This window comes from Schistocerca nitens, chromosome 1, assembly GCF_023898315.1.
Source record: "Schistocerca nitens isolate TAMUIC-IGC-003100 chromosome 1, iqSchNite1.1, whole genome shotgun sequence".
NCBI lineage: Eukaryota > Metazoa > Arthropoda > Insecta > Orthoptera > Acrididae > Schistocerca > Schistocerca nitens.
The window spans coordinates 943,081,131-943,094,732 of NC_064614.1; the positions used below are offsets into that span (position 1 = coordinate 943,081,131).

The 13,602-nt window shown below is 43.2% G+C and overlaps 1 protein-coding gene across 1 annotated transcript in view; it reads left to right on the plus strand.

Annotated features, from left to right (window-relative positions):
• LOC126194058 (eukaryotic translation initiation factor 1A, X-chromosomal) overlaps nucleotides 1-13,602 on the plus strand; it is a 51,459-nt gene that overhangs the window by 25,043 nt on the left and 12,814 nt on the right. Inside the window, exons 2-4 of the mRNA XM_049932736.1 lie at nucleotides 1,636-1,719; nucleotides 4,884-4,987; nucleotides 5,189-5,321. Coding sequence (XP_049788693.1) covers nucleotides 1,636-1,719; nucleotides 4,884-4,987; nucleotides 5,189-5,321 — 321 coding nt within the window. The remainder of the gene's footprint in view (nucleotides 1-1,635; nucleotides 1,720-4,883; nucleotides 4,988-5,188; nucleotides 5,322-13,602) is intronic.

Genomic DNA, 13,602 nt, shown 5'->3' on the forward strand with positions numbered 1-13,602 from the left:
CTATCTACTGGGGATCAGATATTACGGATGAGATTACTTTCAGTTTGATGTTATGGTATTTTTTTATGTTTAACTGCTGTTTCTTGTCTTGATAGTGTCCCATGTGGCTTTCACTTTGTTTGGTGCATTTGTGAAGGGACTATTTGCCATTCTTTTTACTTTTTTTATGACAAAATCTTTCTTTTTTAAACTCCGGAGATGTGATGTGATGTGTAGGTATTTGATGAAGTAATCTTCACAGCAGATATTTGGATCCCTGTTGTGTTCCACTTTATTTTTAAATCCCTTCTTGTGACCATTTTTTTTTTAAATGGAAAGGCAAGTTCAAAATAATAGTTAAAACTATTTAAGAATTTGTTGAACTTATCACTTATATTTTTACATTCATAGATCTCTTCCCAAGTTTCTTTACTCATATAGTGAACAAAACGTTGTATGTTCTGGTCATAATACTTCCTAGATGTAGTTGTTAGGTATTTTTTGAACCAAGCTGTTTTCCTAGTAATATATTAATTTCTTGGGCTGTGTGGCCCTCAAAACCTATATTGAAGGTTTGTGTTGGTTATTTCAAGGGCATGTTTGTAAATATTTGATCAAGGACTGTGGCTGAGCTCTTTGTGGTGTGTGTTGGTATTTCTGTTGTAGCCTTTAAATGAAAAGTTGCTAAGAGGTTCAGTAAACAGCTTTTTGCTTGGATTCACTTGCAAATCCAATATTGTGAAATGCCTAAATATAATTACTCTTCTGTTTCTTTTGTGTAGCCTTCTGTAATATATTTTCAAGGATGCGTAACATGATGTTACTATCTATCGCCAGTTTGCGCCGTGTACGGACAAGTTGCACCTGTTTTTTCGTCAGCGATTTCACTTTCATTTATGTCGATGTCTTTCTGTATGGATAATTTTTCTAAGTAATTTATACATGTAAAATTTATGCCATTTTCAACACAAATGCAATTACCACCATGTTAATACAATTTCCTACAAAAATAAGTATCCAATACAAAATTTAGAAGGGATACAAAATGAAGTTTCTCTTTGTCAAGCCAATGTTCAGTGAAACATAATATAGAAGTGTTTGTTTTCTTACAAAATATGGAATTCATTTAGTTTGTTGGGTAGCAAGAGTACATTTTGATCAAATACCGTCAGGTTTTGAGTGAAAACTGAGTTCTTTTTTTGAACTTTCACCACTTCACACAGTATTAGTTTCCCTTGTTCTTAATGATTTTACAGATTTCTGTAATCATTTTAATAAAATTCATCAATACCAGTCTGTTTAAATGCGTGCCATCCTTTCCCAAGCATTTGTAGCTTAAAAACTTGTTAGGATCAACAAATATTGTCCCACGTTTGTCACACTGTTCCCCAGTACCACTGTTTTGCTTATGTAAGAACAGATGTTTGCATTAAGGTTGCCCTTAATCTACTGCATACCTTTTGGTGACCATTTGGTAACTTGTGCCGTGTGAACATGGGTGATTGCTTTCAGAGTCATTGTTGTAACTGAGTTGGCCAGTTTGTGGCCCACAAAACATTTTCTTACCTTAGCCATACTTTAGATTTCTGTGTTAAAGTTATGCATTTGTACATATGACAGTATAACTGGATTATTATTTTTTTTTTTCGCTTTTAGGAAAGGGAGGTAAAAATAGGAGGAGAGGAAAGAATGAAAACGAGACTGAAAAAAGAGAGCTGGTCTTTAAAGAAGATGGCCAAGGTAAGTTAAATACTTTAAGTTGTTCTACAAAGTAGGGAAGAACATTTGGGCAGAGCTGTGGAAGTGGGAGTGGGAGGCTGCATGCGCATACCATGGCCTTGCCCCCACCCCCCACATACACACCTGTTAAGTTTTTCGTCATGTAAGTGTTGATTTTCTGTTTGTATCCTAAAGAAATTGATAGTTAATATTGTGCATGCCAATCTTACTGTAAATATCTACCTGTAAGAAGTTTCACTATTGACAAGGAAAGTTACCCGGTTAAGACATCAATGCATGTCAAGGAAAAGGCTTGTTTTTGCGTAACTGCTCCAGCCAGTTGTCTCAGTGTGCAAGCTTAAAATTTAACAGTGTTTGCCTTCCCTTCCTAAAACCAAGAGGAGTAAATTTCGTGATGCAGTTTAGGGGTGCTTTTAACATTTTAGTACTAGGCTAATGAATATCTCAGGGTGTGTGTCTGTTAAGAGTAGAAATCGGCCATGATAAATCAAATAACACCATGACCTGTGACTATGTTCTGTACTTTACAACAGTCGCTGTGTCCTTTGGAGATGATTCTGTGTTTAGCACAAGTTTTTGTTTTTGGTATAGCATTAATTGCAATGTGTGCTTAATAAGCACAACATGCTTCAAAAGCATTAGTCCAGTCAACAAAGGAAAATTAGGGTAAGAAATTTGTACAGTTGTAAGTTTTTGTACAGTGGTAGGAGCGAGTGCCATGAACGATATGCTAAAAATCCTTACTGGTGGAATGTGTGTGTGTGTGGGGGGGAGGGGGGGATGTTTTAAAGGTCAGTTTCTTATTTTTTTATATGCTATTCCAGCCACTGATAGTAGAGACAATGGAATCAACATTGTTATACATACTGACAGCGTGTTACTGCTGGGGCAGGCTCTTTAGTGTGGTAGACAGTTGACACGTCCAGCTTGTGAGCTCACTTCACAACAATAAAAAGTACTAACTTAATTAACTGAAAATAACTCCATTGCATAAACAAGAACTCAGTGAAGTTATTTTGTGTACTTACATAAAGGAACTGGGCAGCAAATTGTGGGGAAGTATAGTCAGTAAACTGAAAAGCAAACAAGTGGTAGAAGTTTCGTTTCCTGGAAGAACACTATAGTTGCTGTACACGATGACTGGGAATGTTTTACCTCTAGTAGTGTAGAACAATGTGCAGACAACTACATACATTCTGTTCATGTGCGTTTCTTGTTAGTGTTATTAGAAACTCGCATCTGTATTACACATAGTAGTAATGCACTTTGCAAACAGAACCCCCGTTACTCCCACATGCGTGTCTGTGCACTGTCACCAGTGATACGTAAGGTGAGGTGCAGAGGCATCGCTATACTTGCCTTTTGCGAGAGTACAGTAAAGAGAGTAGGGGATCATCTATTCACTAATCAGTTTTCTGACTTACGGAGGAGGGAAGTGCATGATCACAGTATGATGATCAACCTTCCCTTATGTGTCTACCCTCCCCTCTCCAACTCGTCACATCCCCAGAACATATTTTATCCCTTAATACAGTTCCACTGCACTTAGCTGTTACACACACTTAATATTTGTTCGTAACCCTCTTCATTTAATGACAAACATTAATTTTATAGCATTGAAACACATATTTTTATTACTATGTTATTTTTTCCATCCACTGCAGTGTGGCACTTGTTGATCCTGTAGAAAAAGATACACAACGTTTTTGGAGGTAATTCAGTGTAGTCAAATTTTGTGCTGGGAAACATATATGCTAGAAGCTACATTTTTAATGTTGTTCAAGAAAAATGTTAATTACTTTTAAACTCCCCTCTGCCCAACCCCCACCCTCACATCCCACTAGTCAGGATTTTAGTGTTTTTTTCATGGCCCTCCCTCCTACCACTGTACAAAAACTGATTACTACACGAACTTTTCCCTGTTCAACATTTTTTGGTCATTTTTGATTGGACTATCTAGATTAAAAGGATTTTCAGCAGAATTACGGTTACATAATTTCCAATACTAGTAGCTAATTTATATTTGCAATCAACATAAATGTGTAATCTTCAGTATATGACACAGTAAATTTCCTGACAATTAGTTTTGTGCATCACAAGCTGTGTTAAGATTTTTCAAGGAAAAGAACACTGCAAGTAGAAATATAGTTTAGAAGACAGTCTGAATAAAAATAACAGGCTTTAAACAAACTGATGCATGAACTGAGCAGCACCAAATATTCTCAGTGTCTCTGACTGCCCAGTTTTGCAACATATTACCACTTGTTCATCACAGTAGATCACTAGGCTTGTTAGATGTTTTGAGTGATCTGTAGACTTACTGTAGTGATATTTTTGTAGAGCTGTTCTTTCATAATTTGTCAATAATAGCAACAGCGTATTTAGTAAACTTTCCTGATAAACTGATTACTACTCGAGGCTCAACGAACTGCAAGTTTATACAGTTACTAATTATTTGTTAATGATGATCTGTGATTTACACTTGATCTTAGCTCATCAAGTATGTTATAATTGACCTATTGAATAGTATATAATACAGTAAAGTAATGAATGGTAATGCAGAAATAAAATGACGACTTTGTATGTTATTAATGTTCATGTTGAAATTCAAACAGTATATGATATGAATACCATACTGGAAAGTTGTGGGTCGAATACAAACAATTGAAGGACCAAAGTTAACCATCACAATGTATATGAAAGTTCACTCTAGAGGAGTTACGGTGCAATGGCTGTTGGGATAGCCTTATTTCCAATGGTTTCAGTTGCTGCTGACAACTTTTTCTGTGTGGCCAATCTAGTCAACCATAGTTACGACGACATTGTGTTCACTGTATCTGCAGACTCAAACAGAAGTGTCCATAACACAAGGAGTTACAGATCACAGAAATGTTATATGTAATTGAATTTGAATTAGTTTAAATTTGTTGTTATGTTCAGTGAAGATACTCTTCACACAAATTATTGAGAGCTAAGGTTGGTAGCAACCAGAAACAGTGAATGAATATTGGTTCAACGTAATACACCTTCTGTCGAAACAGCTACTCCCATAAGCCACTGCTTGGTAACTTGCAGTGAAGGAGTAATTGTTTTACACACACACGTGAAGTAGATCAGCAAAGTAAATCTGGATTTTTGTAACAAAACTGAATCTTCTCTTACAGAATACGCCCAAGTCACAAAAATGTTGGGTAATGGCAGGTTGGAAGCTATGTGTTTTGATGGAATAAAGAGACTGTGTCATATTCGAGGAAAGTTGAGGAAAAAGGTAAATTTTTAATATTCTTCTGTATGATCAATCATCCTAGATTTAAGCTCTCATTCTTTGCTTCCAGGAAATGACTATTCAGTAGTATCTTCCAAGAACAGTTGTGATTGCACTCTTGCAAGAAGATGGACTCTGTCAGTCATACTTTAAATGCTAATTCTTTAAAAATATAACTGTCTTATAATTCAAGCTTTATTTCAGGTTTGGATCAACCAAGGTGATATTATACTCATTGGATTGAGAGATTATCAGGATGCCAAAGCTGATGTGATCCTGAAATATACACCTGATGAGGCAAGAAACCTGAAAACATATGGTGAATTTCCAGAAACAGGTAAGAGAATGCCATTTCCTTTCATGTTCAGTGAAAAATGGTATATAATATGTGACCTCCAGGAAAGCATACTAAGTCGCTAGCGAGATTTTACAAGGAAGCAAGTACTGGTGAAGATCACATATTTTTAAAGTTTCATCTCCATCTGATGCCTGGAGCACTGAACTGTATGATGGAAACAATTTCATAATTCATGTGTCCAGCAAATGTGTTCCAATAGGGGTCCAAGCTGATTACACACATATACAATTAGTTAATTCAATAATTTTCAATTTAGTATTATCATTCTTGCTGATGCTGTCTTCAGTCTGAAGACTAGTTTGATATGGCCGTCGATGCTGAACTGTGCTCTAAAAGTCTCTTCATCTGTTTATAACTTCTGCTACCTACAGCGGCTAGATGCTTCTTTTTGTAGTCTAGCCTTTGTCTCCCTCTACAATTTTCTGCCCCTCCTCCACTTCCCTCCATTACTAATTTAACTATACCTTAATGGCTCAGGATGTGTCTTATCAACCTATTCCTTCTTGTTGTGAAGTTGTGCTGCAAAGCTCTTTCCTTCACAATTTCTGTTCAGAACTTCTCCTTTACTTGCTTGATCTATCTATCTAGTCTTATTCATTTCTTCTAGTACCATATTTCAAGATCTTCTGTTATCTTCGTGTGTATACTTGCCTCTCTCTCTCTCTCTCTCTCTCTCTCTCTCTCTCTCTCTCTCACACACACACACACACACACACACACACACACACACACACACTCAGAAAATGCTTTCTGACAGTTCAGTTTTATCTATCTATTGACAGTCTGAATTTTGTATCTTCTTTACTCGTTCCATCTTTAGTTATTTTGCTGCACAAGCAGCAAAACTTGACTACTCACAGGCTTGTCTGACTTAAGTGTGTGGGATTACTTTAAATGTGTTTTGCTCTTATTTATGTTCATTTTGTTACCCTTTCTCAAGACACTATGCATTCCCTTCAGCAAATCTTCAAAATCCTTTGCCATTGGTAAAGCTTAAAATTATTGTTTCTTCTCCAGAACTTCAATTTGTTTTTCACATTTCTTCTTAGCTCCCTTCACTGCATATTTTATGTACACCAGGAATAGACTGTAATCCTGTCTTACTCCGCTGTCAGCTACTGATTCTCCTACATGTCCTACATCTCTGAAGACTGCCACCTGTTTTCTGTACAAGTTGTAGATAACATTTTGCTCTCTATATTTAATCTTCAATAACATTGTGATTTCAGTGTGTATTCCAGTCAGTATTGTCGAACTTTTTTCTAAAATCAACAGTAGGTATGTAGGTAGCACAAACTTGTAAGGCTTCTGTGATAGTTAAAAGTTAAATAATTTCATCATAAATTCACGTTCTGATTGTCACTTACCGCGTACATAATGCTTGTTTGGAGTACCTCAGATTCTGCAGTTACAACCATTCAGCTAGTGTGTGCCAGTCCAGGCAGTAGATCGGGAGTGGACAGTAAGATTTACCAATGTAGAAAAATACTACGTGCTCACTGTGTGTGGAGAGCGTAGGAAAAGGCAATTTGTTTTTGTACTGTGTATGCAGCAAATATCCCAATAGACTTAAACCATGTCGCAATCATTCGTCAAACTCTACAACCAGTTACATGAAAGTGGTATTGTAACACCTAGACAGTGTAACAGAAGGAAACAAGTGACAGCAGAGGAGGGGGAAATAAATATTCTTGCTGCTGTTGCAGCAGCTCCGCATTTTAGCGACACAAAAGTGCACAAGAAAGTGAAATGAGTGAGCTAAGTGTCCTGCACATTGTCCACCGACATGGGTTCTACAGTTGAGCAGGTAACAACAACAATTGCTTCTGTGACAGAAAACAAGATCCCTCGTTCTTTAGGGTGCCCTGGTGATAGAAAGTCCCTTGGTTGTCGCCAGAACTCACTGAGGCAATTATGGAGTGTTGGGAAGCTCTACAGCGGCATAAGCGGCACCCTTCCCTGGAGCACTTCATAGCCTTTAAATGGCTTCATGCTTGTGTTCGCCAGCTTACCAAACGACAGAAACAGGAGTGTTGGGAGAAATAAGTCACGACCATTGGGTGCCATAAGTCACCTTCACATGTCTAGGCAAAGATCAAACGAGTTTTTGGGTACCAGACCCCAACAGGTGTTCCAAGTATTAACATAAATGGTGTGATATCTGCTGCCGAAAATGTGATTGCCGAGCACTTTGCTGAGCACTCTCCTCTGCGTCGGAGAATTACCCCCAGCCTTTCACGCTCTCAAACGGCGGATGGAAGGGAAGTCCTCTTGTTCACTACACGCCACAGTGAACCCTACAATGCCCCATTTACAGAATGGGAGCTCCTCAGTGCCCTTGCACATTGCCCCGACACAGCTCCTGTGCCAGATGGGATCCAGAGTCAGATGATTAAACATCTCTCGTCTGACTACAAGTGACATCTCATCCTGATCTTCAACCAGATCTGGTGCGATGGTGTCTTTCCATCACACTGGCGGGAGAGCACCATCATACCAGTGCTGAAACCTGGCAAAAACCCATGTGATATGTATAGCTATCGGCCCATCAGCCTCACCAATGTTCTTTATAAGCTGCTGGAACGTATGGTGTGCTAGCGGTTGGGTTGGGTCCTGGAGTCACGTGGCTACTGGCTCTGTGCCAGGGTGGTTTCCACCTGGGTCGCTCTACCACTGATGATCTTGTGTCCCTAGAGTCTGCCATCGGAACAGCCTTTTTCAGATGCCAACACCTTATTGTCATCTGTTTTGATTTACAAAAAGCGTAATGCACCACCTGGGGACATCATATCCTTGCCACATTATAAGTGTGGGGTTTCCGAGGCCCACTCCCAATTTTTATCCAGAATTTCCTGTTGCTTCGTACTTTCCGTGTCCAAGTTGGTGGTGCGTCCCATATTCCCTCCCCCCCCCCCCCTCTCCTCATATCCAGGAGAGTGGGGTCCAACAGGGCTCTGTATTGAGTCTCTCTCTATTTTTAGTGTCCATTAATTCATTAATTGTCTAGCAGCAGCTGTAGAGCAATCTGTCTCACCCTCTCTGTATCCAGACGACTTCTGCATTTCGTTCTGCTCCACCAGTACTGGTGTTGATCAGCACCTACAGGGAACCATCCACAAGACACAGTCATGGGCTCTAGCCCACGACTACCGTTTTCGGTCACGAATTTGTGTTATGCACTTCTCTTGGCATCGTACCATTCATGTGGAACCAGAACTTTACCTCACTGATGATCCCTCCCTCTGTAGTGGAGACACATTGAATTTTAGGACTGGTTTTCGACGCCCGATTGACGTGGCTTTCTCACCTTCATCAGCTTAAGCGGAAATGCTGCCAGCACCTCAGTGCCCTTCGCTGCCTGAGCAACCCCAACTGGGGTGCAAATCGCTCTACACTGCTGCAGCTCTACAGAGCCATGTTCAATCCCGCGTTGACTATGGGAGTCTGGTTTATGGTTCGGCGGCGCCCTCAGCATTGCGTTTACTTGACACAGTTCACCACTGTGGCGTTCGACTAACGATGGGAGCTTTTAGAATAAGTCTGGTGACCAGTGTTCTGGCGGAGGCTGGAGTCCCTCAATTGCAGGTCAGATGCGCACAACCGCTCGCCAGCTCTGTTGCACAATTTCGTAGTTCTCCTGCGCATCTGAATTAGTTTCCTTTTCCCACTCACTGTGGTTCATCTCCTGCATCGGCGGCCCAGGTCAGGGCTTAAAATAGCAGTTCACGTCCGATCCCTTCTATCTGAACTGGAGTCCTTGCCTTTACCACCTATACTTGAGGTCCATTTGCCTGAACCTTTCACATGGCCCAAAGGACTCTGTTCACCCTGTGGCTGTCCGCTGTCACTTACTCTCTATTCTTGACACGTACCCAGGCCATGAGGTGGATTACAGAGACTGCTCGATGGCTGATGGTCACGTCTGCTTCGCGCATGTCCATGTAGGACGTATTGAACAGCATTCCTAGGCCGATGGGTGCAGTGTTTTCACTGCAGGGCTGGTGGCTATATCTCGTGCTCTTGAGGACATCTGTTCATGCACTGAAGAGTCGTTTCTTGTGTGTACTGACTCCTTGAGCAGCCTACAAGCTGTCGACCAGTGCTACCCTAATCATCCATTGGTAGTGACCATCCAGGAGTCCATTTATGCCCTGGAATGGTCCAGGCGTTCAGTGGTGTTTGTGTAGACCCCAGGACATGTCGGAATCCCAGGCAAAAAACTTTCTGACGGGCTAGACGGGAACCACTTATGGAGATTGGCATTCCAGTAACTGACCCGCATTTGTTTTTATGCCGCCAGGTTTTTTGGGTTTGGGAGACGTAATGGCATAGTCTCAGTACAAACAACAAACTACGTGCCATTAAGGAGACTACAAATGTGTGGCAGTCCTCCATGCGGGCCTCTCCCAGGGACTCTGTGGTTCTCTGCCGACTTTGCATTGGCCACGCTTGGGCGACCCACAGCTACCTCCTGTGCCATGAAGACCTGCGTCAGTGTCAATGCGGCACCCGGTTGACAGTGGCCCATATTCTGATGCACTGTCCCACATTGATTGCCCTGTGATGAAATCTTTGGTTAATGGACTCTATGCCGTTGATTTTATCTGATGATGCCTGGTTGCCTGATTTAGTTTTACATTTTATTCTGGCTGGCTTTAATCTCATGTTCAGCCAGCCATGGTAATCTGTTTTGGCATTTTAATCTCTTCTGCCTGTTTCCTGCGTTTCTGTGGTTTTCTTCTCTCCTTTTGTCCATTTAAGTGTTTGTTGCCCTTCCTTTATTCTTTTGGGGTTTTTCCTTTCTGTCCATTTTGTGTTGTCGGTGTTGCTTGTTTTGTTCTCACCCTTGTGGCATTGTTTTATTCAGAACAAGGGGCCGATGACCTAGCAATTTGGTTCCTTCCCCCCTCTTTTCAACCAACCAACCAACCAACCAACCAACCATGGGTTCCATCCCTATCACATCTCTCTGTCAAGAGCTGCATAGAAAAGAATATGATGATCATGTTAAATTCTGTACATGGACATTAATACGAGCTGCTCCAAATGTATTGTGTATCTCATTCAGTGATGAAGCCACATTTACCAGTCATGGCTAAGTAAACTGTTGGTTTGTTGACAATCCCTGTAGGCTTCATCAGGTGGAACTTCCATTGTCTGGGAGTGTAAATGTGTGGTTTGGATACTGTGAACCATCAGCTCATAGGCCTGTGTTTCATAGATGGAACACTGAAAGTGCACCCCCCCCCCCCCCCCGCTCCCGCCAGGGGGTCCACAACTCTTTTGTGGATACGTGCGTAGCGAGCACGGGACCGCGAGCTAATATGGCCTTCCTTCCTTTCCGGGCTGCATACCTTCCCTATCCGCATCCTTCCCCATCCCCCATCTTCGCCGCCCCCCCCCCCCCCCCACTCACCTCTGGCTCTTTCCTTCCCTTTCTCCCCCTCTGGGAGTATGGTTTGTGCCTACGTCTGGAGACGGACGCTCGAAACTGTCACAAATTCTTTGCTTTCTCCGCTTGCAAGTGTTAGTCGTTCCTCCGTCCTTCTCTTTTCCTTACCTCTTCTCTTTGCCCTTTTCTCCGCTGCGGCATTTGAGACTCCTCTTCTTTTCTTTCTCTTTCTCTTTTTTCCTCCTTGTGCGTGTCTGAAGGCCAACCCATGCATTTCCATGCATAGCCGGTGACGGGGTAACGCGTAATTCCCCGCCCCGGGGAGACAGGTAGGACACATACGTACCCCCTGGTAACGGCCAGGCCAGGGAGGGGTGATTACCCGAGCTGATACCTTCCAAAAGTGCCGATTGGTCCCTCCGTCCGTTTGTCGGGAGGTGTGACCTGAGGTGTGAACAATCACCTAAGGTGGGAGTGCCCTCAGAGAGGGCCCCCACAAGGGAGGAGCGCACCATCGGAGACACCGGTAATCATGGGGGATTCTTCCGCAATTGTTTCCTCATCTTCCACTATGTCTGCTCACAAGCGTAAGTTCACCGAGTCTCAGCCACAGACAGTTCTTCCATCATTGCCACAGTTCCTTGTTGTTTCTCGGTCTGACAAAGGTCACGACTTCTCCACGGTCAACCCTTTCATTATTCAGAAAGGTGTCGACGCAATTGCAGGCCCTGTAAAGTCTTGTTCCAGATTACAGAATGGCACCTTGTTGTTAGAAACAGTCAGTGCCCTCCAAGCACAAAAATTGCTGCATACTTCACTGCTCCACACCTTCCCTGTCCGGGTTGAAGCGCACCGCACTTTAAATTCCTCGCGTGGAGTCATTTATACACGCTCCCTTGATGGATTGTCTGACGAAGAAATTCAGCACTACCTGTCTGACCAGGGTGTAACGGCTGTTGGTAGAGTTATGAAAAGGGTTGACACGAACATCACTCCAACCCGCACTGTCTTCTTGACATTTGACAAAGTTCAACTCCCATCGAAAATCAAAGCAGGCTAGGAGATAATTTCCGTTCGCCCTTACGTCCCAAACCCTACGCGTTGCTATCGATGTCAGCGGTTCAATCACACCAGCCAGTCCTGTTCCAATCTGGCCAAATGTGTTACGTGTGGCAAGGATGCCCATGAGGGTGCTTGTCCACCTCCATCCCCTCGCTGCATCAACTGTATGGGTGACCACGCTGCTTCCTCTCGAGATTGCCCCATTTTTAAAGACGAAAAGCTCATCCAGGAAATCAGAGTGAAGGAAAAGGTGTCGACCTTTGCTGCTCTAAAATTATTCGCCAGTCGACAGCCCACCGTGCCTCAGACAGGAAAATGCAGCACTGTCCTTGCTTCTCCTCGGCCAACAAAGGAGGCGGCCACGCAGACTTGCGACCTCACCTTTAGTACCACGGTCGTCAGATTGACCAGCGCAAAGATCGCCCGTTCAACCTCACCACTTTCGCCTGCCCACTCTATGGCTCACCCTTCATCGGGTTCTGCTAAATCTCGAGCCCAAAAGTCAGACACCAAGACTTCGCAAAAAGAGCATACTCGTGAAGATTTTTTACGTACCCCAACTTCACAACCATCAGTTCCTCCTTCATCTAAACATCATATTTCCAAGAAGGCTAATAAGAAACCCAGTTCATCTCCTTCTCCGCCAAGGCGTGTCCCATCTACAGCACCACCTGGAGGAAATCGCCCTCGGCCATCTTGCGTGTCGCCGAGGCGCACTGCTGGTGGCCGATCAACCGGCTGATAGCTGGTGGCAGGAGCTGCTCCTGAACAACCTATGGATCAGGATCTGCCTTCGGCTGAATGCCATTCCATGCTTTCGGTCGCAAGCTCTGAGCAGTCGTTGAGTTGATGGCAACCTTGGTCACATTCCTCCATTTTCTGTTCACCCTATGTCCATTATCCACTGGAATATCCGCGGCATTCGAGCCAGTCGGGATGAATTGTCGATCCTCTTGCGATCCTACTCACCGGTCATCTTCTGTCTTCAGGAAACAAAGCTGCGTCCCCATGACCGCTTTGTTCTCCCCCATTTTCAGTCCGTCCGATTTGATCTCCCCTCTGTTGAAGGCACTCCAGCCCATGGAGGACTCATGATTCTTCTCCATGATACTCTCCATTATCACCCAATCCACTTAAACACTTCCTTCCAAGCTGTCGCTGTCCGTCTTTCCCTTTCTGGATAGACCTTTTCTCTTTGTACTGTATACATTCCATCGTCCACACCAATGGCACGAGCTGATCTCCTTCATCTTCTTGGTCAGCTTCCACCCCCCTATTTGCTGGTTGGGGACTTCAATGCCCACCACCCGCTTTGGGGATCTCCACATCCTTGTCCACGTGGCTCACTATTGCTAGACGTCTTCCACCAAGCGGATCTAGTTTGCCTCAACACTGGGGACCCTACATTTTTGTCTGCCTCCACGACAAATTTCTCTCATTTGGACCTTTCGGTCGGTACTGTTCCGCTAGCTCGGCCCTTCGAATGGTTCGCCCTTGATGATACACACTCGAGTGACCACTTTCCATGTGTCCTTAGACTGCAGCCTCAACAGCCATATATGCGCCCGCGACGCTGGAAGTTTGGCGAAGCCGATTGGACACTTTTTTCGTCTCTAGCGACATTCGAAGACAGTCACTTTCCTAGCGTCGACGATGAGGTCACACATATTACAGATGTTATTCTTACAGCTGCAGAACGTTCAATACCACGCACCTCTGAATTGCCCCGGCGCCCCCCAGTTCCTTGGTGGAACAAGGCATGCCGTGACGCAATACGTGAGCGGCGACGTGCTCTTCGCGTTTTCC